Source organism: Balaenoptera musculus, chromosome 3 (genome assembly GCF_009873245.2).
Source record: "Balaenoptera musculus isolate JJ_BM4_2016_0621 chromosome 3, mBalMus1.pri.v3, whole genome shotgun sequence".
Taxonomy (NCBI): domain Eukaryota; kingdom Metazoa; phylum Chordata; class Mammalia; order Artiodactyla; family Balaenopteridae; genus Balaenoptera; species Balaenoptera musculus.
In genome coordinates, this window is record NC_045787.1 from 30,647,631 (window position 1) to 30,671,818 (window position 24,188).

Below are 24,188 nucleotides of genomic sequence, written 5' to 3' on the forward strand. Positions count from 1 at the left end.
TCCAAAATGCCTTACTGGAAGGCAAAAAGAGAGTAAGGTTACAGCCATCAAGCTGAGAAGGGCACCTAATCCCCTTCCCTTGGGAATCTATCAGCAAATGAATGTAATTTATCATAAATTTCTATGGAAGTAAAAAAGTGACTGAAAGCGGCTGATCCACAGCATAACTGACAATCATAAGAAAAAAAAAACATAAGAAAAATCACTGAGTGAGCAAAAGAAAATGACAAAATCCATTCACTACATTTCACACACTTTATTCATGAGACCCTTGGACCACTAGAAACTTTAAGTTCCGAATGTGAGCAGGAAGGGAAGCACTGCTGGAGGCAAAGCCATCAGTGCATTAGAACATTACAGTTACCACAGGGGAGGGGACAGAAAAGCTCTAAATACAAAAGTATCTGTGGATGCACAACACAAGCCATATAGGTAGGGCAGTCCACCCACAACAACTTTTGGAAACGTCATGGAATGTAGAAGTGACCATGTTAAAAAATGCCCCTGCATTATGAAGAGTACATCAGACACAGAACACAGTGAGAGGGGGACTCTTCCTCCCCCCATGTCCTGCAGCCACCCTCCTCTCATCAGAGAAGCGTAGGTTATGCTTTTGAAAGATTTTGTGTAAAATCATTACAAATTCTTTAATTCAGGTACTTAAAAAAAAAGGTATGCTTTAATTAGGTGGGAAATTAATTTATATGAAAAAATTCCTAAATGATGTAGGAGTAAGAAATATTATATACTACCTGCCCTTGACTCAACAAAGCTGTTAACTAAGAATTTAAACTAAAAATTAGCAGATGAATGTTTCAAATCTTATTACAAAAGCTGCAAATTATATAGATACAGGTATGTAGAAAACAAGCTTAGAACTCACCTTAAAACAAGCAAAAATGCTGGTACCCTCATAATGTCATTTGTATCAAAGAATAAAAAAATAAGAAAGAAATAAAATCATCCCCCCAAAAAAGCATTAAGGCTTTCAAAGAGGACCAAAACAGATTAATAGGAACTCTTTTCTTAAAAAAAAAATTATATACTTACATCCTGCAAAAATAACTGTTCCAAACATGTTATCTTCTACAGAGAAAACCACATTTGTTCCACTACTTTCGGAAGCAGAAATATTACGGATCTTGATTGCAACATTTTTCCCATCAAGATGGATAAGGGGACAATATGTACTGCCAATCTGTGCTGATAACACTTTTTCTTGAGTCACACAACATACTGTTATATCTGAGCCTACAAGTAGCACTCTGTCTTGAGGAAAAACCTTAGTCTGAGAAGCAGGAGACCCTAGAAAGAGCAAAAGGAATTATAAATACTTTAGAAGTCTTTTACATAAATTAGCCCAGTGTACATAAAACACACTGTTAGGTACTTTGTAATTATGGTGGCCCAAAGATAAGGAACGCTCCCCAGGTTTCAAAGGAGCAAGACATACACAAGAAATAAAAATGTGTGTGGTTTTATTTACTTATGACGGGGTGATGGTGGGGGAGTAGAGGGGACTGCAGGTCAACGTGTAAGGTCACAGGTTAATATCTAAGAAGTCTAAAGGTTCAAATTAAGCGGGTTTATCCACATGTGAAAAATCCACACCAAGAAAAAGGTACACATTAAATAATTCCATTCCTTTGAAATTATTCTAGGTATTTAGATCAGATGTCCTACTTTCCATCAGCTTGCATGTATGGTTAAATACTCCACATCCTAAAAAGCACTTTCTAAAAAAAATCCCAACTCTGTAGGTTAAAGCCACCTCTTTGTTTTTATTTTCCTAAATAGCCAATTTAAAAATATTATCTCTAGTCTCCTTTCTACCTACTCATTCTTTAATCTACTGCAATCTGGCTTCTACTCTGGCCACTTTACTAAAATGGCTCCGTGGCCTAACTACTCAATCCAATGGCCACGTCTTAGTAATCTTTCCTTCAACTTCCACAACATCTGGTATGTTGCCTAAAGTCTTCCTTCTCAAAACTCCCTTCTCTCTTGGGGTGTAGACTACTTACTTTTGCTACTCTTAACCCTCTGGCTGCTGTTTGCTTTGCTGGCCTCGTTTTCTTCCATCCAACCCTCCTCATACAAGCTTCTAAGAGATGTGTCCTTGGTCTTCATGCCCCTTTCCTTGAGTTATGTTAACCTCCAAGATTTAAAAAATTTCACATCACGTATGTTAATGATTCTCAAACACACAGTTGACCCTTGAACAACACGGGTTTGAACTGCATGGGTTCACTTATGTGTGGATATTTTTCAATAGTAAATACTACAGTACTACAGGATTTGCAGTTGGTTGAATCCTCGGATATGGAACCACAGATATGGAGGTTCCACGGGTATGGAGGGCTAACTATAAATTATGTGTGGATTTTCCACTACATGGAGGGTCGGAGCCCCTAACCCCCAGTTGTTCAAGGGTCAACTGTATATTTCCAGTTTGAACTAATCACCTGGATGCCGAATTTGTATTCCCAACTGACAATGAGAAATTGCTCCCAGGCACTTCACAGCTACCTCAAGCTCAACATATTAAAATTGAAATTTATCTTTCCCACCTAGTTTGTTCATTTAGTTTCTGTCTCATTGGACAGCATCACCAGCTACTCAGCTGCCCAAACTAATAGTCATCTTCGGCTCTATTTCTCCCCTACCAAAAGCATAGGCACTAATTCTAATTCGGTCTCTTCAGTGTTTTTATACTTCTTCCCTCTTTTCATTTCTAAACCCAGGTGTCCTATTTTATACCTTCACTGTCTTTTGCTGAACTACAAGATTCTCCTTATTAACCTGCCTGCTTCCAGTCCTTCCTCCCTCTGATCCATTTCTCCACATTGTCACTAGAGTGAATAATCTACAATGATTACCAGCCTTTTAAAGCCCTTTATTTTATTGTCAACAATTTTCTAGGCCCTCTCTCACATTGCCAACATTATACCTGCATATGAGTTTTATTCAATGTACAGATGATTTTTGATATACCTGCAGATTCACACTGTTAATTTTATTTTATTTTTTTGTCCACGCCACATGGCATGCGGGATCTTAGCTCCCCGACCAGGGATCGAACTTGCACCCCCTTCATTGCAAGCTCGGAGTCTTAACCACTGGACTGCCAGGCAAGTCCTATACTTGCAGATTCCCATGTTCTCTGCAGTAACTGCAGCTCACAGCGGTCTGCTTTATGGGCAAGAAATTGGGAGCTATATTTTAAAAATATGGACTTGATCTCATTACCGCCTACATAAAATTTTTAAATGTTCTTCCAATGTCTATTCGAAGTGATTTTTAAACCTGGATGTTTATCCAATCACTCAGTATGTTCTTTAAAAATACAGATTCCTGAAGCCTATCTCAAGAGTTTTTGAATCAAAATGTTCTGGGGTGGAAGACTTGGAAGATCCCCAGGTGACCCTCATGCATCCAAATGGGGTTCAGAGAACTAAAACCGTGAGCTAAACCCTACCCTTAAGCAAGACTAATCTAATTCATCTGAAACGAAAATTCTTTAAATATGCACTTACAAGAGATGTTCTTCAGTGGGCTCCAGTCGCTCCACTCTTTGCGACCAGAGAACTGAGGATCATCAATGTAGCATCTAATTCCCACATAGTGAGTGGCGCACTCCAAGGGCATGTCTGAGATCCAGCTCCAGTGATGAACTGTATCTCTGCCATTCAGAGTTGTGTTGTGGGTCACCTACAAAATGAACACAAACACAAAATTCTATTTCCAAGTACTATGTCCTGCTTTCCTTTAGGGTTAAAAAAACACAACAGACTATATACAATTACCAGCTAAGTAAATCAAAGCTTTGTTCTTTTGTAAAACTACCTGTTTTCTATAAGGCATAAAAAGAGAGTTGTAGTAACAATAATTATGATTCATTTATGTTTACTTCTTCAACTTTAGGGCCTACTTCATTATTACACAAGATGTTAATATTTCAAAACATTCAATACAGTTCATGAGAAAATACACCATTGCCTAAAATGGTCCCATTTTTCATGGAGAAAAAACAGTTAATGCTTTTTTATCTCCAAGGGTTAAAGTCAAAGAGAGGAGAGCATTTCAACAAAATAAACTATTATTTTAGACTAGATTTTTTTTTATATAAGTGTCATATATTTCAACTTTTATTTTTAAATATGCAACTTATAATAATATAGGACGCTTAATTTCAATTGTGGAAAATGGGCAAGATTTCAACCAAATATATGAGGATATACTAAAAGAAACCTTGGGACTTCTGGTTAAAGACAACAGATTAAATAAATGTACTTCCTTCTCTTTACTTCATGAAATTCCTCTAGAACAAAAGTACAAGATTTTTTTTTAAAAAAAGGCACAGATGCACAAGGGCAAAAAATTGAAGAAACAACACCGGTAAGATTCTGGACACTGGAAAGCAGATGGGCAATGGTAACTAACTATGCATTCTAAAGGCTGGGGCACTCCTGCCTTCTTCTCTACTCAGCCCCCAGGATACTGATGGCCAAGTACATACTCACCAGGTAAGAGTCTAAACAAACTTTTCTAAGGAGCATATGAACAGGTCAAGATAAAAACCTAAAATAATATTAAGATTTTTCCAGCTTGACAGCCCATCCTAATCACATACAATGATGTCCCAGTCAACAAGTCCCACCCAGGCAAACAAAAGTTCCAATTAGACTTGTTTTATTTTTCAAGAACCACTCACTTAAATATGAGCAGCAACCAGGATGACCAGAAAGTGGACAAAAAGTTCTAATGTGAAAGTCAAAGGTCAAGATAAAAAAAAAAAAAGCAATGTGAAAAAACAGAATGCACAGAAAAAAAAAAAAATTTTTAATCACTGATATCCTCAAAGATAAGAAGAGATATTGCATCCATGAAACAAGAACATGATAAATTTTTTAAAAAAAGGACTAAGAAGAGAAAAGGGATCTCTTGTATATTAAAACGTGTATTAATAGAAATTCAAAAGTGCAAGATAAAGTTTAGGAAAAATTGCTCAGAAAATAGAGCAAAATACTGATGGAATGTAAGAATGATAAGACAATTAGAGGAAAGGTCAGAAAGGTACAATTTCTAAAGAACAGAAGTTCTAAGAAAAAAAGGAGAAAACAGAGATGAGGAAATCAAAGACATAAAATAAGAAAATTTCCCAAGCTGACAGGCATGTGTTTTCAGACTGAAAGGGGCCTAATGAGTGTCCAGCACAACAGATGAAGATAGATCCACAATGAGAAGCAAATGGAACAATGCCTTCAAAATCTTGAGAAAATTTCCCAACCTAGGATCTTTTACCCAGCTAAACTAGCAATCATGAGTGAATGCAGAATAAAGACATCTTTAGAAATGTAGTATCTCAATGTATTCATCAAGTAGCACTTTACATTCCCACCAGAAGGGTATGAAAGTTCCAATCCTTCTGCATCTTCTCAATATTCGGAATTGACAGTCTTTTAAATTTTCCTGGCAACTGATTTAAATTTTTTTAAATAAAATATATCTGTAAGCTACCACTGCAGTTAGCAGAGAGTATCTACAAAAAATAGCAAATAACTACTAGAATTTATGCTTCCACCAAAATGAGGAAACAAGGGATTCAGGAAAAAGAGGATCCATCATAAGACAAATATAAAAGGAATCCTCTGGATGAGGATGAACCATAGCTTCCTAACAAATGTGTTGAAAAACATAGAGGTTTGTCTTGAATGGGTTACAGGTATACCCAGGTATTAATCTCTTCAAACCAAGGGTTGGCTACTGGGAGTGGAGGCTGCTGGAGCTCCTGAGAAACCTCAGAATACTCAGCTATTTGCCGCACTTTGTGCTATACAAATATTGGCAGCATCCACATGAGCTCTTATATGAAAAGAGTCAGGAAGTAAGTCAGAAGGCCCTCAGAGAGATGTATTCACAAAGACAAAACTGATGTTTGTTTGAACATTTAGACAGATTCACACAACCCAGAGAGAATTTAGGATTGAATTAATGAAGCAGACAAATAAAAACTAAAAGTACAATACAAGAAGATGTACAAAAAAAAAAGAAAAGTAAGAATAGTAAACACTACTTGGTTCAGTTATAAATAGTGTTTACATAACTGTAATCCAAATAATGAATAATGGTCTACCAAAAATTATAACATAATGATATTGGAAAAAAATAAGAAGTGGAGAGAGAGAGAGAGAGAGAGAGCACGTGCGTGCGTGCACACGCATGTGAGTGCACATACATGCGAGTGCGTGTCCCTGGGCTGGGAAGTGAGACAGGACTAAATTCTCATTTTCCATTGTGGGAAGTTAATAAAACATTGTTCAAAAAACTAAAATAATAATAATAATAATAAGAGCAACATAAGCGTGCTATCTGGAAAAATGGAGACAAATAATAAAAGAATCAGCTAAAAGAATTCATTGTTTACAAGAGAGAAAAATGAGAGGAGGAGAGAGGGCTGCATTAACTCCCAGGCGTCATTCACATCCTGGCTTGCACAGTGCAAAGCTTCCACAGCTGTTTGTGAGGCTGCGGGCAGAAAATGTCAAGTTATAAATGAAACACTATAAATGAAACTTATAAATGAAACTCACATTTATAGTGTTTCATGATCCTTAATGATCTTTAAGCTATTACAAAATAATAGCATTATAACCTGTCATAAAATGACTGATTATAAGCAATTCTACCTTAAATACTAATAATATAATTATAAATAAAAATGTCATATTTACTATGGACAGGAGTAACTTTTTAAAATTAATTTGTTCTAGCTCTATTTTTCTTGCCTCTTGCTATTTTTCCCCACAGAAAGATTTTTCTCCAAAGATCATATTCCAGAAAGTAGGGAATTACTATCTTGCCATTGCTGTCTTGTTACGCATCTTCTGGCAATGAGTTACATGACCTTAGAATAATATTTCCGTTCATTTATATTTGATTTCACTTCATGTCAAAGAGTATCCCTCTTACTCCGGCATCCCTAAGTCAGTTAAAAAAACAAACAAACCATCTAGCTCCCAAAGGAATTAATAACAACTAGTAGCTGTTTAGTAGCTTTATAAATATCATATCATTTACTACAGCAAATATTAGCACCACTTTACAAATAAGAAAAAGGAGGTTTTGAGAAGTCATCCTAAGCCAGTAAGTAGTAATGCAGAATATAAAATGTTAGGCCATAAAAAAAGCTACACAATACAATTTTAAATAAGTAAGAGTTTTATTAAGACAACAATGGTAGAGCTATATCAAAGTTAGCTGCAAATCAGACTGACACACAAGAATTGCCATTAAAACTCAAGAAAAGAGAGAGCATTTTTACACTGAAGTAATTAGAATGGGCTTTAAAATAAGGGATAGGATTTGACCTGGGTCTTGAAATGTGTATTCAATTTGTATAGGTGAAAAGGAAAGGGAGGGCTTCTTAGATGAAAATAAGTATACTGATTATGTAATACAATACAGATCGTACTGGTTAAGGAAGAGCACAGACTCTGGAATCAACTGTCTAGGTTTGATTTCTGGTTCCTCCACTTAATGTCTTCCTGTGACTCTGTATCTTCATCTGTAAAATGGGGGTGATGCTAATAGAGCCTCCCCCAGGGGCCTGTTGTGAAGATGCAAACTATTAACATATAGAGAGCTTTCACAATAGTGCTGGGAAGGGGAATGCCAGAAGCATTGGATACAAGATAACTACAATTATGGCTGCTATTGTTTCAGGATGTAATACATAGGTTGTCAAAAAGGAAAAATAATACAGTGGCTATGAAATACAGAATAATCCTATTTATTATCTTTACTATTTTATCTATGTACTTAGGCAAATAAACTGTAAAATCATGGTCTTCTAATTCTTAAGTCTATAACTAGGCATATTTCAAGTGCATTAAAGAGGAAAAGAGTAAAAGGATGAAAGAGGGAATTCCCATGTACTAGCTGTCAATACTTTTCACTGCTATTTCTCATTATTCCTTAGATTAATAACAAACTAAAGATGGATTATTAGGAAACTATTCATAAACAAGATTTTAAAAATTAGAGGAAAAAAAACCATGTACTATTAAATATAAGAATGTTATTTTGGATTCAGATAAATTCAAACTTACAGATTTATTCAAACTTATAGATTTATACAAACTTATAGATTTATACTTATAGATTTCTCAACAATTACTATGGCTAAATATGTTGCAAAACATTTATTTTTATGTCTATAATGTTAGATAATTTATAGTAATATGTAAATTAAATTATATGTATATTTTTAATTTTATTTATGTAAAAACATGCATATAAAAAAGGTTAGACAGGAATACACAAAGATATTGTTTACTATGTTCAAGTGGCAGAATCATGGATTAATCCTCCCTTAATTTCCTAAACTTCCTATAATGGTTACACATTTTTTCATTAATTTAGTGATTTTTTTAGGCATAGCATACAGTTTTTAGTGAACCCCCAAAGGATATCTGATTTACTTCTTTAATAATCTAAAGGTTCACTGTTGCCACTTTAAAATTTTAAAAAAGTATTCAGTTTCTTTAATGTCACAGGAAAAAAACTATTTTTGTTCAAACTTACTAATTTTACGATTTCCATATTCTTTTTACGTAGAACTTTGATTTCCCAGATGACATTTGAGTGATGTGGAAAAACAGAACCCTTGTCATTCCACTTTAGGTGTAATGTAGAAGTTGAGAAATCAGCAGACAAATCCAAGATCTCTGGAGCATCTGGAATTAAGGCTTAAAAAAAGGAAACAAAAGATAAAACTTAGTCAAATAAGTGACTATTTTTCATATTATAATCCCATTAATCAACTAATTTTAAACTTTACTTCTTGATCAAAAAACAATTAAAGATTAAAGTAAATTCTTGCACCTACTACTGAAAAAAGAGAATAAATATATGTATTTATTTGTATAAGCAGGTCCCAGTTGTTCATCAGCCAAATCTGAGAAAATTATTTACCAGCCCGCTGTTTCAAATCCATAATACATCTTCTAATACAAACAGCAACTGAGTTCCCACAACACTCCAGTGTCACTGGGTCTGAAATCCCCAAGCAGACAACATTGGAGAGAGGTAAAAAAGCTCCCTTTGTATAGATTATGGAGAGCTGGCCTTGGTAAACCTTTCCATCTGTTTTCTCTGCACCCTTCCCCACTCAACTCCAGTCACAGCCTGCATGCTAGGGAAAGTTACCCACTTGAGGATGCAATGAGCTACTACTGGCATAGGCAGCAGTAAACAGCAGCAAGCCCGTGGTAGTGACCAAAGCATTGAGCTGAGGAAGCCAACAAGGTTCTAAGAAGTACTTGGCAGGATCTGGGAAGTCCTTCAGAAAGGCTAGTTTGCAGTGGTGTGCAACAGGTCTGCAGGTGACTGAGAAAGAGATAAGGCGATCCAGCAGGAGACAGCTGGAGAAAGCCTGGCTATAGTAATAAGGATGTGGCTCAGGACGCCATATATGGAAAAGAAAGGACAAAATCTAATGGGCATTACAAAGAAATGACTGGATCAAAGAAATGAAGGATTAGTAATAACAAGACATGAAAACATCTAAGATTTCTTCAAGTCACTAGCCCAGAAAGCAGGAAGAAAGGCAAAAGGTATCAGGGACAATTGTGAAGAGATGTGGGAGTCTGGCCATGGATGACTAAGTATTGGGGAAAAAAAGACCATCAATGGACGGGGGAGGTGCAGACAGTAAGTGAGAACGGGGACCAATCAGAGCGTGCACACAGACTCAAGAGGAACTCGCTGAGTGCAGCTCAAGAAATGAACATAACACACTGACACAAAACAGCCGAAGCTTGTTTGACAGCTAGTGACACAGTCACACCTTCAGGGAGCCAGAGACCCCAGCAAGAATCCCGAGAGGGAATGACGTAGAAGCAGAAGGAAACCAGAGAAAATCTGGGATCACTGAGGTCAAAAGAAATGGGTTGTCGTCCAGGCCCAAGAAAACAGAGTTCAGAGAGGAAGGCTGAGAAAAGACCACTGATGCTGGTGAGGGTACCGTCAATTCCTGAGAAAGAAGGCTGGCAGGGCAGTAGGCTCTGAAGCTGTAGTACAAAAGGTAAAGAGAAAAACCATGCTCAAGGATAGAGCCTCTCACAGGGAGAAACTGGTAAACTTAAAAGAACAACAAGGTAGCCAAAAGAGTAAAGTATTCTTCAAAATCTTCAAGTCTTCCTACCTGTAAGGAGTATAGTGATGAAAAATGTGGGGATCAGTGGGAAGCACACAGGTATAGCCTGCTCTGCTCTATGTAATTCAGGCTTTCTGGTATGAAGGGCTCTTTCTTGCCTGTGCTCTCCTCAAATGACAGTAAGGTGAAGGGAAGCTAAAAGAAATCCAGAGTCACAGCCTCTCAGGCCCCATATCTATCCTAGTGCTCCCCCAGGAAGTTCAAGGACCATTAAGTAAAGTCACTTCCAGCACAACTGCGGGAGCTGACAGAGGGAGGGTGGCTGAATGTGCTGAAGAACAAAAATGGCAAAGCAGACTAAAATAATATAAATTATATATAATATAAATTAGTTTTGGAACTTAAAAGTAAGTTTTTACTAAACTTACTTAAAATGTACTGACCACAGTGCTCTACACTGGATTTATGTAAAATATTTAGGGCCGCACAGGAAATAGAACATGTGGATTAAAGCCTAAAATATGCAGCAGTCAACAGTTACACAGCTACATAAGGACAGTGGAGGATGCTTTACACGAGAAGTTTAAGTGGGAAACTGCTTTTAAAAAAGAAGGAGCAAATGAGGAGTAACAAGCTGATTCAGTGCCAGGAGGGACAAGTTCAAGGTGGCAGGGCAACCACACAGAGCAGAGGCTGCCAAGAACACGGATCCTTCCAATGTTCCAAGATGACACAACGTAGTAACTTAAAATTATGAAACATGAGAGTACTTTATTAAGGCAACACTCATCTATTAAAATGCTTCCCTCCCTGAAAAGTACACATAATTAACGTTTTATCTAAATAGCAGTGGGCTATTCTTCAAAACCCAAGTCATATCTAATATTTCAAGCTAAAGACAGTAACAGCCATAATTACAAATGAAAAGATTAAACACAGTTTTTTCACGACTTCATAGTATACTTCTTCACTGTATACCAGGGAAGTTCCCCTAAGCTCCCACGAACTGTCATCTGCATTTTTCTCCAGCTAAAATACACTTGAGGACAATGTTAGCTTGCTTTCTAGAAACTAGAAACTTTTCAGCTAGAAAAAATTTCATCAGTCTTGTTTATTTTTTAAATAAAGCTGGTTTATCTTTACCCATAACCTCCATGCCCCTTCTGCCTTAGAACATCAGAAGATGGGAGCTTTCCCAGCTCTTCTATAGGATCCACGTTATTTATTCTGCCTCATACAGATCCAAATTTTTAGGTTATTTTAAGAAACTTAGAGATTAAAAATCTTACAAAGGCTTATTTTTGTGGTTGCCCTTGTCAATTAGAAGCTTATTACAGGGGACTTTCCCAGTGGCACAGTGGTTAAGAATCCGCCTGCCAATGCAGGAGACACGGGTTCGATCCCTGGTCCGGGAAGATCCCACATGCTGCGGAGCGACTAAGCCCGTGCACCACAACTACTGAGCCTGCGCTCTAGAGCCCGTAAGCCACAACTACTGAGACCGTGTGTCACAACTACTGAAGTCCGTGTGCCCTAGAAGCCTGCGTGCCGCAACTACTGAGCCCACATGCTGCAACTACTGAAGCCCGTGCACCTACAGCCCGTGCTCCACAACAAGGGAAGCCCACGCACCGCAACGAAGAGTAGCCCCCGCTTGCCTCAACTAGAGAAAGCCCACGTGCAGCAACAAAGACCCAACACAGCCAAAAATAAATAAAATTTTAAAAAAGAAGCTTATTAGATATATGTATATGTGTTAAACATCTTCTTTGCTTTATATGTATACTTTTGAAAGCATCTTAAGATTTGGAGAAAACTTAATTTCTCATACTTTTATTTAGTAGCAAACTGCCAAAGAACCCAAATCTTCTAATGCACAGCTCCACTATCATTTCACAGCATCTCTTGCATATGACAGGTGTTCAAAGGTTTGCTGATGGACCCACCTCCTTCTCTTATATTCATCTAATTTGCTTTTCATTTTCTTATCAGTATTTTTCTTATTTGAGTAGCAGTAGTAATATCTTAATATTGGGATACTGTTAATCTAATATTCAAATCACAATGAGGCCCATTATTATTAAAAATGCTGTCAACAAATTACATGCTATGCAAAAACAGTGAACTATTAATCAAGTAAGTCACCTAGAGTCTGTCCTGATTTGCCTTTCTAATTCTAACACTGTTATCTTCAAGTAGCTTCCCAGACAGAACCTTCTCAATCCCTACTGAAAAAGCAGACAGCACAAATTGGCTCTCTGACAGAGTCCTGGGGAAATTTTTTAAAATCTGGAATAAAATTAAGTTAGATTCCCTCATACCTTAGTACAAAATAATTCCAGATGGATGAAAGATTTAAGCATGATAACAAAACCAAAAACTCATGAAGAAAAATATCAAGAGATTCTATTATATAAAAATGAAAATTGGTGGTGTGAAAAAAACCCCACAAAGTTTAAATTTTAAACTTGGAAAAGTATTTGTAGCAAAGAGGACAGAAGTGATAACCATACTATACAGAAAGCTCTTGTGAACTAATGAGGAAAAAGATGAATTTCAACATGAGAGAAGATTTCAAAGGACATAAATAGTTCAGAAAAGAATAAAAATGACTGATAATTTAAAAAAGTAATCACAGAAATATAAAAACAACAGCGCTATAATTCGGGGGCCATCAGATTGAAATCGCAAAACTAAGAGAGATAGACAATACCCAGTCCTGGCAAGGATGCAGACAAGCAGGCATGCTCTAATATGATGTCTATGGGAATGCAGAAAGATTCAAAATGTGGGGGGAACAACTGGTAGCGGACATCAAAAGTCACAACAAGCAGATGTCTTTGATGTAGCATTCCCAATTCTAGGAATTTAGCCTAAGAAAACCATCGCACAAATTCAGCAACATATATGTGCAAAAAGTGTTCATTAAAGCATTGGTAATTATGCTGAAAGACTGGAAAGAAAAATCTCAATGTTAATAATCAATGACAATCCCGAACTCCCTAGCTATCCCTCCCCCCCAAAACGTCCCGCCCCCAGCCCCGCCCCACCCCGGTTTGAAATTGACGTGTACACACTGCTGTATTTTCAATGGATAACCAACAGTAGGATGACCTACTGTATAGCACAGGGAACTCTGCTCAATATTATGTAACAACCTAAATGGGAAAAGAAGTTTTAAAAGAATAGATACATGTACATGTATAACTGAAAAAAAAAAAGACATCAATCTAGTTCAATTTTACAAGGCCTCTATTTAAAATGATGTGGTAATTGATTATAATAAAATAGTATAATAAATAAAAAAATTTAAAAATAAAATATATAATTTGCTAAAAATAAAATAAAATAAAATACAATTTGCTAAAAAAAAAAATCAATGACAAAGTAATTATGGTACCTCCATTCAATGGAATACTAGGCAGCTATAATGTAGATTTATTTACATAATAACTTGAAAATCTATCTATATCTTCTGGTAAGCCTATCATAAAGTAATATAAACTTTACTGTTTATACACACACACACACACACACACACACACACACACACACACATACATAGAGAACACATGTAAGTATTAACAATATTTCTTCCTGGGTATTGGGATCATGGCTGATCTGCACAAAACAATCTCACACGTATCTCACAGACAACTACAGAAAGAAAGTAACAAACATGGCTCTTCTTTATCTTGAAAACAGCCCTAAGTAGCACTTTACCCAGACAATACTTCAGCCAGAAAATGAGACCGGTTCTAAGTTCCTGGACAGCATGCTTTGCTATTATCCTTTCAAAATCTGTGCTATCTCAGACACAGACCACTCCAAACATGCACCTTGTCTGTAAAATTGGAGAGATCACCAAGTTGTTTATATTTTCTTTCCCTTGCTTCAAAATAAGTCATCCTTATAAGACTCATTGTAATATCATTATGATGCCATCCTATAATAGTTGTCAGAAGGCAACAAACCTGCTTACCCCACCATTAAGAGAGTCAAGACCACTGGAGTTTTTAAGGTCTCATTGCATGGCAAAATTTCCATCTCCAAGAGCCTGGATTTATTTCATGCTTCCACCCAGCTTGTAGCATATGTCCTAGGCATTCGGTCAACACATCTATAAAAGATGCCTGCTATGTGCAAGGCACTGGACTAGACACTAGGTGTAGAAGACAAAGTCTCTGCCCTCAGGGAACCCATTTTCTTGTAGAGGAAACACACAGGAAGCACCTAATTATATAATAAATTATTTATGCAATTGTGAGAAATACCACAAAAGAGAAACAGACTGCCTAAAGGAATGTTAAGAAAGGAATGGGGTCTCCTCTGGGAGGGGATGGTCAAAGACTATTTCCTAGGGATGGCTGAGGAATTCTGAAAGGCATGCAGGAATCAACAAAGTAGAGGGGTAGGAGAAGAGAATCCAACCGTGGGAAGGACCTTAACTTGTGTGACGTCTATTTGACTGACCAGAGGAAGAGTTTGCTTCCATCTTGATCTTGGCTATGCTCCACAATTGGAAGTATGGTCGCTGGGTAAATGAGAATATTAGTTTAACAAAAGATATAAAAGAATGGTAAATTTCTGTCAAATATAAAGCAGCACAGTACTAACAAAGGCACCATTCTGAGTTATTTTCAAATCAATTTTCTTTTCAAATACTTACAAACGTTTTTTTCATTTAGTGTGAATTTACTTATAAAATTTCCAAAATCGTGTAAAGGATTTATTGTTATTTCATGATCACCAGGTAAAAGAGCTGGGAGTTTAATATTTTTCTCCAATCGATAACAAGAATGGGACCTGCAATATAAGAAATCAAATTTTAATTAGCAGATAAAATTGAGCACAATTTTCATAAAAACTTGATTAACAAAAAATCCACTGGAAAATATTTTGTTCTTTTGTATACAAAAATATGACAGGTTATATCCCATTTTAAGACTGCAAAAAAGCGAGGTAAATGGTAAGTCCATCAATGTGGTGGTAGGAAAAATAACCAGACTGTATCAGAAAGTCAAGAGAGTAAGCAGAGACAATTCTATCAAGAAACTTAGGGCTTTAGCATGGCCTTCAAACCCCGCCCAACCCTGCCTTTGCACACACCCTGCCCCCCACACCCCCCTTCTGGACCGACCACTACAGGGTCCCCATCAGTGAGACTTCCACCAGCTTGTCTGCTCCTCTGTCTTGCCTCATGGGTCACTCGTACAAAACATTCTCATGTTCTCATCAGCTCCGCTTTCAAAGTGCTTCTAGTTACCACCCATTACCTCTCAGACAAAAGTGAATTTTTCTCCTGTGGTTCCATGGCCCTCTGTATCTTTACAGAGCATGTTTACGCGCTTTGTTATTCACGTACGTTTCTAATTTCCCATAAAATTTAATTCAAGCAAAAGGACTTTGGGTGCCTCCTGTATCACCACCCTGTGCCGCACAGGCCTCTTCACATTCCTAAGTGAATTTAGGACTGAGGACTTGAAAGGGTTGGCTAACCTCACGTGTGAGGTTTCTTTACATGCCAGCAGCACAAAACCACCCGAATTCTCTAAATCATGCTTTTTCATACATTGATACCATTGTACCCAATATTCTCTCAGGTTGGAATGCCTTTCTGTCCTATTTCTGCCGAGAAAACTGAGTATTCCTACTCCACCACCACGCTTCTGACAGCCTCTCTGGACCTGCACTCCTTAGTCAACGCTGCCTCAGACCATCACAGACAATTAGCATCAGCACTTAACCCACAGCATCGTTATGATCTGCTTCTCGTGAACTCCTGGAGCCAGGATAACTTCTTCCCTGTGGGGCCTGCAGTAGTCAGTAGTGCTATTTACCAGATTTTTCGGATTCTCCCCTTCTGGATTCACAGGAGGATTGCACTTCCCTGCTCCTCTGAAGCAAGGCATGGCCATGTGATGTTATTTGTAGAGAAAATGAGTGAAGGTCACAGTTTCTAAAAGCCGGGAAGGCTCTAAAAGCCAGGCAGGCTCTGCTCCCCTCCCGTCCTGGTGCACTGGGAGATGAGGGCCCCCTGGCCTGTGGCCCTGAGGGAGGGAAAAGGGGCAGAGATGCCAGCTGACCCCAAGAGAGACACAAAACACAAGCGGGAGTAATCCTTTATTTTCACTGCAGAAAATAAGGACATAAGATTCGAGGGTTTTTTCTGCAATAAAACCAAGCTCGTCCTGGCTGATAAATTACCATCACACTTAGACTAATGTTCAACAAATGTACACCGACTGGGAAAAAAATCTGAGTGTATTTAAATCCACATTTATGTCAATTTACATTAGGACCACTTATCAGCACACTCGTGCTTGGAGCTCTGCACTGAACTTCTCTGGCGTTGCTAAACAACTCAGAGCCCCGCTGGGGTTAGGGAGAAGCAAGGAGAGTGTTCTGGCTTGCAGACAGCCCGAAGGCTTCCACTGCAAGCTCCAGGACTTGCAGCCACTCCAAGATTACCTGAGAGGGTAAGGCAGTGTGATGGAACCTGCCACTTGCCTCCTAATGTCCACTTCCCCGCTTTCCTTAGTAACACTGCCCCAGGTTTATCCGAGTACATTGCCATCAGCTATGAGAACACATCACCTAGCCTCTTATGCAAATAAGTTTAGCCACTGGACTAAGTTCTGCCAATGAGATGTAAGCAGAGGTGTTGTACGGGACTTCTGAGAAGTCTTCCTAAAGAAAACCATCTCCTTCCTGCTTTCTGGAAGGCAGACGTGACAGCCACTCCTGAAGCATCATCTTGAACAACGAGATCACACACTCAAGATGGCTGAGTAGCATGAAAAAGAGGAACCTGGGCCTCTCATGGCCATGTGCACCCACGTTGGCCTTGAACCACCCACTCCAGACCTTTTACATGACAGTAAATGCCTGTCTATTACTGACATTTTCTGTTGGGCAGAGTCAAAACTTGAACTTCATTGATACAGGTAGGCACTGGTTTAGGATAGACCAGTAAAACTTCCCCACAGACGATCAGAATCCACAGCCCATGAGAAGTGTTTCCCATACTCAACATTCACACGATAAAAGAATCAAAGTTGTGGCCAGGAGAAGGGTTTGTTTCCATCCTGACTGAAGTAAGATTCAGATTTTTAGAAAATAGAGAGCTAAGATTTAAAATTTCTTTTAAAAATTTCCAGAATAAAATCTTTATATTCTAAAATTAAAGACAAAGAACCTTTAGATTATAACTATAAATTAACCAAAGTATTTCCATTACCCGTTTTCAAAGCAAACTTCATAAGCAGCACCATGGCCTGCTCCAGAGGGTGCTCTCCAAGAACAGTCCCACACTTGTAAATTGTTAGTTATACACTTCAAATCACGAGGAGTCCCTGGAGAAGGAGAAACAAAACACACACACACACACACACAAAATGCTTATTAATTTAACTGCACTGTAAAAGTCAACAAGTCAAACTGTCCCCAGCCATCAGTACAAGCATATGTGTCTGCAGAAGGCCCATGTTCTTCATGCAGAGATGAACCTGCAGTCACAGGAGGTGACTGGTTTTATATTTCTTTTTGTAGCTTTGGTTTAAAAAAGCTAGTGAGTAAACTGATGAAAGTGGGTCAACCACGAGACCACTTAGGGGTTAGGCCTCTCTCAAAAATTCCACTTCCAGACAACTAAGATAAACAGAGGGAGTGACTATATGGATTCAATGAAGGGACCAAGAGAGCGCCTGGGAGAATTTTAGTCTCCAGTGACCCCATTTGCAAAAAGGTAAATTAAAAAAAAAAATACCTCTAAGACTTTAAGTAAAAACTATGTATCTCCTATGCCACAAACACAGCTTCTAAGCACTCCTAACTACTAGTGCTTCACAGCTTGTTACCAGCCTGCCACCTACACAGAAATCCCATAGCCAATCTTTAGATTTTTATGAAGCACATCACATAAACAGTAATAAACTCACATGAGTCTCTGAAAAATATATATTTTGTGTAGGCCTAAACAACTGAAAAGTAACAAATAATTCAGAAGATTACAGTCCTAATAGTATTTACTCACATCTATAAAATAACATTAGATCATGGAATACATAAGCACTATACAATGAAAAACTGTCATTCTAAAAAGACAATGAAAAGAAAGAAAGGAGAGGACTTGAGGGAGGGAAAGAGGGAGAACAAAAGGAAGGAAGGAAAAGAGGGAGAGAGGGAGGGGAAAAGCAATTAGAGTGTGAAAAAGGTATTCTATCTCAGATTCTCTATATAAATGTCTATTAAAAAGGTTTTTTCTTTAATTTTTACATGTGATTGGTATGCTATTCACTACAGCAATGAATTATAAAGCTATTTATGTAAGACAGAAAACAAAAACATTAGAAACACATTAGAAATCATTAGTAATCATAATAAAGTTATTTAGTAGTAATTTGGGGGGAAAAGAGAAGATCTCTTTAATTATGGAAATAATATAAAAACTAAACTCAGAGGCAGAAGGATGAAAATGTTCTTTATAGAGCAAGCTAGATTACACCTACAAACATTCTTAACGTTTTTAAATAAAAGGAAAACAAATCATATATTTCTTAAAGCAGATATCTGGATTTCATTTATGTGACATTCTGAAAGGCAAAATTACAGACAGAAAATAGACAAGTGTTGGCTGCAGGTGGGGATGGGAGGCTGACAGCAGAGGAGCAGGGGCATTTTCTGGAATGACGGACTGGTCTGTATCTTGATTGTGCAGGTGGATACATGTCTGTATGCATCTGTCAAAACTCACAGAACTTTATCCTAAAAGGGTGAATTTTACTGTATGGAAGTTATACCTTAATCTTTTAATGGGAAATGAATACTTAGATATACCTTTACGGGCCTTTTTAAAAGAAACTAGAAGTACATTAAAAAAAAAAATGACATAGAAATGGATTTTAACCACAACCTGAAGGGTTCAATAAAGTCTCAAGATCGCTTCTTAATCAAAACAGTAATGACATTGCAATCAGTTCATTTTCTCTGACTCTGATGCACTTACTTTTCTTCTGGCTGTTTACTTGATTCATTAAATATAGAAGAAGAACTGTTAATAACAGCCACTGGAAATTTGAAGTCATCCTCATTCTTTTACTGTCCCCCATCCGGGATGGTCGTTTCAAATATAAGGAAATGTCCATCATCTGTGCAATGTAGTCAGTTCTGCATGAGGAGAAGAATTTCAAATGGTGTTCAAACTGGTCCAAGGACACTCCTTATCCTGTGCACATCAACATTGAAAATGGATACCGACAAATACCAAAACATGCTGCACATTAAAGCCACGGAGACACCGGACTCAGCTACCCCGGCTTTAGGAGATGTGACAATCGGACACAGCTGTTGCTCCGGGATCCATTATAGGGTCAGGATAGGCTTCAAATTCAAGATTATAACTGAGCACATAGTTATCAACACTCCAGTACTGCTAGAGTATAGAAAAGCAGTGCATAAAACTGAGGTTTTGACAATTTTAACTGATATGTGAAATGGCATTTTTAATTTTAATTAGTATATATTAACTTTTATAGTCACCTATTTATGACAAGTAATGTTGGTTTTCTTTTCCATGTACACTGTGATATTAAGTTTCTATTTTATATAAATTTAAATAGTTTAAAGAAAAATTTAGGGTCATTAATCACATATGGGGGATTGCAGATGTGACAAAAATATTGACAATGACATACAAATGACTAAAGTGTAACAAACACTTCAACAACTATAACAGGGAAGGGACTATCAGCAGACGAGAGATTTCAACACATTTCTGTTGAAAACTGAGAGCGTGCAGACGAGCGGTGACTGCATCTGGCGGGTGGTAGGGAGGGGCTGCAGCGGAGGGAGGCATTGTTCAGCCCAACATACCCATCAGCCTAGCGAGTGCCAGGCCCTCCTCCAGGCACTAAGGGTGCAACACCGAGCTAGACGAAGTCCCTGCCCTCAAGGAGCTTAGACGCTAGTTCTAGAGACACATACATAAACAAGTAAGGTCCTGATACGAACTTCAAAATCTAGAGTAAGTCAATGTGCACGAGAGTGTGTGAGTGAAGGTCCACCATCTGAGCTGGGATCTGACTGATGATAAGACTGCCATGGTAAGATCAGGGAAAGAGTAGCAAGAGCAAATACAAGGACCCTAAGACAAGGACAGCTTACCAGGTTCAAAGGTCAGGAAGGGGGGCTGAGAGGAGGTGGGCTGGCCAGGCCACAGAGGGCCTTTGGTCATCAAAAGGACAAGGGCTTTAACAGGTCGAGATGAGCAGCAGCCACTGGAGTGTTTTAATCAGGGGACATCCATGATCCGATCTGCACTTTGGGAAGATTTCTCTAGCTGCTACATGGAGAACAGACTCTAGGGGAGAAGAGAGGCAGGGGAACCATAGTCCAAATGAAATAATCAGTGGTGAGGACCCTCTGCTAAGGTTTTCAAGAGCAGAGGTGGTGATAGGTGGTCAGATTCAGGATCTGTACAAGAAATGGAGGGTCTTATCAATCCATTATAGGCAGGACAGAGTGGTGGTTAAAAACACAGACAGGCTCTGAATCCCAGCTTTTGCACCTACTGTGTAACCTTAACTGCTCTGTACCTCGGTTTCCCCATCTGTAAAGTAGGGATGACTATTTTTCTCATAAGTTTGTTGTGAAGATTAAATGAGTAAATATATGCAAAGCACTTGGAATAGTGCCAACAACATATACGTGCTATAAGTGTACTTTGTGTATTATGTGAGGTATAGGGAGAAGAGAGAAGGCAAATATGACTACTAGATTTGGTGGAAAAACAATACTGGATGGATATGGTGCCACTTAAATCCTCTGTGCGTGTGTAAAGGAGGATGCAGTGATTCATGGGGCTGAAGCTCAAGGATTCCAAGATTTGTTTATAGAAGTCAACTCTGACATGCTCCTACACCCCACTCCCAACAGAAGTGTTCTCCCTACAGAACATAAAAGAATTGTTGAGGACACAGAGCAGCTAACAAAGACATGGGTGTCAAAGAGGAAAGCCTTCCACACCTGACCCTGAGGGATTCCTCCGAGTAATGATGTTCGCATCCACTGTTGTTGAATGAAGCTTGCCAGACAACAAGTCCTCCCAATGTGCTGAAAACTCCTTGTCAGACCTAATATTGCCTCATTTTTATATTGGAATAGACGACTAAGGATCATAAAACATATAAGAAAGCCTAAATCATTGAAGAGAAATTCAGGATAAACAGGATCACCAAAAGGAAAATAAAAATTACTCCCAGAGGAAATAGGGATAATGTGAGAAACAGGAAAAGTAAAAAACAAAAAAAAACAAAAAGAAAATCACCTCTAAATAGTACTCTCTGAGCAGGCATGGCATAGTCATAAAAACAAGAAGAGGATGCAATGAAAAAGGAATAATCAGAAATAACTCTTACACATTACATACATTGGCTGATAGTAAAAGATTTCTAATGACAGATAAAACATTGAGTAATCTTTCAGAATACACAAAAGACAGAAATAGAAAATGTGAGAAGAAATATGAGAAACAGGAACTTGAAAAAGGAAAGGTGATCGAACATCTAAATAACTGGAACCTAACAAGAGAATTCAAGAAACATGTTTCTCAGTGAAAGCAAACGGCAAGATGGCCGCCTGGCTGCTGCTGAGCCCTGCCACAAACCCGGGAAGTGAATCCCAAAGAGCACAAATGATCATAACCAAACATACACGAGGCACAAGCACACATTTCAAAGGTGTTCACAATGATTTTCTGGATGAATAACTTCCTAGTCAATCACAGTTTCGCCGAGCTTACTTATTAAAATGAAAATGTATTCATGGAATGTCGAAAATGCCAATTGCTAAAGTTATAGAATTACGTGGCGTGTACAGGAATAACTTAATAAAGGAGACCAAACATGACCAAACCATGACTAAAATAATCACAAACCATATTCACTGACTGGCTAAGAATTACCTTGAAATGAGACAATCCCTCGCTACAAGTCTACAGTTGTCTAGAAAAGAGTGTGTCCCATGAAGCGGCAGGTGGGGGAGGGAGGCGGCTGAGGATGGGCACGGGACTGGGTACTGTGGACTAAGGCCCTCATCCTGGCTCCGTTACCAATTAGCGGTGTGACTGAGCGCAAATCACTTAATCCACCCCCCCCACCTCCCCAGCTTCAGCCTCAACCAGGGTGGCACAGAGGCAAGCTCTGCCCAGAGTCCCTAGGAGAGACTTCCCCAAGTTAAGCGGGATATTCCATTCCTGTTGGCAGGCACAAGCACAAGGGCAGCAGTGCCAGCAGCACTGTGCCAGCAGTGCCAGCCCCACCCAGGAGGGACACGACTGAGCAGGTCTGCGAGGGTCAGGGTGGGGTGCTCGGGAACAGAAGAATCAATGGCACTGTCGCCAAGGCCAGCTTAACTGAAAACAGGCAAGATGATAAAGAGGACTTTGTTGTTATAACATTGACACAGACGACTTTGAGCAAGTCCTTAGGCCGTATTATATTATGCTCTAATAGCTCTGACCTCTCTAGCAAATGGACTTATTTGAGGCTGGAACAATACATGGACAGAGCCCTCCGGTGCACCTCCAGGAAAACAGGGACCCACAAAACTCGTCCCTGCTCCCTCCCGATAGATGCATTGTCAGAACTTACTTTTTTCCCACCAATGGCTTATTCTTTAGAGGAAAGCACATTTTTATCAAATTTCAGGAGCTAATTTTCAAAATTAGAGTAGCTGCCTTTTGACACCAGAAGAATGCAAATGTAAATTTCTAAAGGGGTGAGACAGGGAAGAAACTACTCAGGCAGGTGTCAACCGGAGCCCTGTGTCCTTGGTGGGGACAGCCACCTGCTCTAAAGGTGGCAGCAATGGGCCTTGTTTTGCCAGATTTTCTTCTTTTTCAAGACTAGGTAGAAATCTGGGATTTTACATGAAATACTCAAATCTGTAAACATAAGCAACTAACTCATATTTTTTATACATTCTAAAGGCCAAACAAAATACGCCTTCAGACTGCCCAAGGGCTACCAGGTTCGTAACCTCCTCAATGTAATTATTTTAAAGGATTCAAAAATGTCAATAAAACCTTCAGTTTAGGAAAACTGATCATGCAGAATCAATGTATAAAATTGTTGAGCACAAAGAAAAAATCTGTCTTTTGCTTGTTAGTTCTTGTGTCTTTGCGTGTATCCTGCCCTCTGTCTTAGGCGTCTGAGCGGCCGGGGCCCAGCGTGCAGAGCTCGGCCACCAACCATATAAGCATGGTCCCTCCCTTGAAAGTGGCCACACAGGTGCTCTGTTTGCTTTCTCATCGGCTTTGAGATTTCTGCCTCTAGGCTACGTGAGGTTCTGGACCTTTCTGCTGAGGATACAGTAGTTAGAAAAAAGAGTGGAGAAAAGTAAAGCTAAAGGCAGAAGAGTGCCAGAAACTGCAGTCCTGATGTATTTTGTTTAGTTGTTATGTTTGTTTTCTCTTTTTGGGGGGTGGAGGGGAGACAGGTGGGCAGAGAGGGAGCAGGAACATGACAGAGAGTGAGTGAGTGCATTCTGCTGGTGAGAATCTACTCCGGCCTGGAAGGGGGCTTGAGAAACAACTGCTCAGGCAGAGAGAGGTGAGTAAAGACGACCCAAAGCATCTTTATTCCGAGCCTCTATTCTTGTCACCACAGTGAAATAACTTCCTTGTCATTAACACACAAAGGAATGAAACACTGGAAGGAGAAAAGCTGCTTAATCACCGCACAGCAAAATAAATGTGCAAGTAGTTCACTGAGCCTACAGGAGAGGAGGTGCCTGGGTGGTCACCCCGAGCAACCAGGTGGGAAAGCAGACAGTGTCCTACTGCCGATTCCCATCCTCCTTAGTGTCCCTTTTTTTTTTTCCTTCCTCACTGTTTTCTGTTAGGGAACATAAAAATCATTAAAAAACTCTGATCAGCAACCACTCTCCTAATTCCACTCCCCACTCCTACCCGCCTACTCACAAGAGCTTAAGTTCCTCAAGCACTGCCCTCTGAAGAATGCTCTCTAGG

General features: G+C 38.8%; 1 protein-coding gene across 4 annotated transcripts in view; it reads right to left on the minus strand.

Annotated features, from left to right (window-relative positions):
• LIFR (LIF receptor subunit alpha) overlaps positions 1-24,188 on the minus strand; it is a 91,748-nt gene that overhangs the window by 39,121 nt on the left and 28,439 nt on the right. For all 4 annotated transcript variants that reach the window (XM_036846780.1, XM_036846777.1, XM_036846781.1 and 1 more), the window contains 6 exons: positions 19,167-19,327; positions 17,400-17,514; positions 14,829-14,965; positions 8,587-8,750; positions 3,537-3,711; positions 1,051-1,305 (listed from right to left, as the gene is read on the minus strand). In XM_036846780.1, the coding sequence (XP_036702675.1) occupies positions 1,051-1,305; positions 3,537-3,711; positions 8,587-8,750; positions 14,829-14,965; positions 17,400-17,514; positions 19,167-19,308 (988 nt within the window). In that variant the 5' untranslated portion in view covers positions 19,309-19,327. The remainder of the gene's footprint in view (positions 1-1,050; positions 1,306-3,536; positions 3,712-8,586; positions 8,751-14,828; positions 14,966-17,399; positions 17,515-19,166; positions 19,328-24,188) is intronic.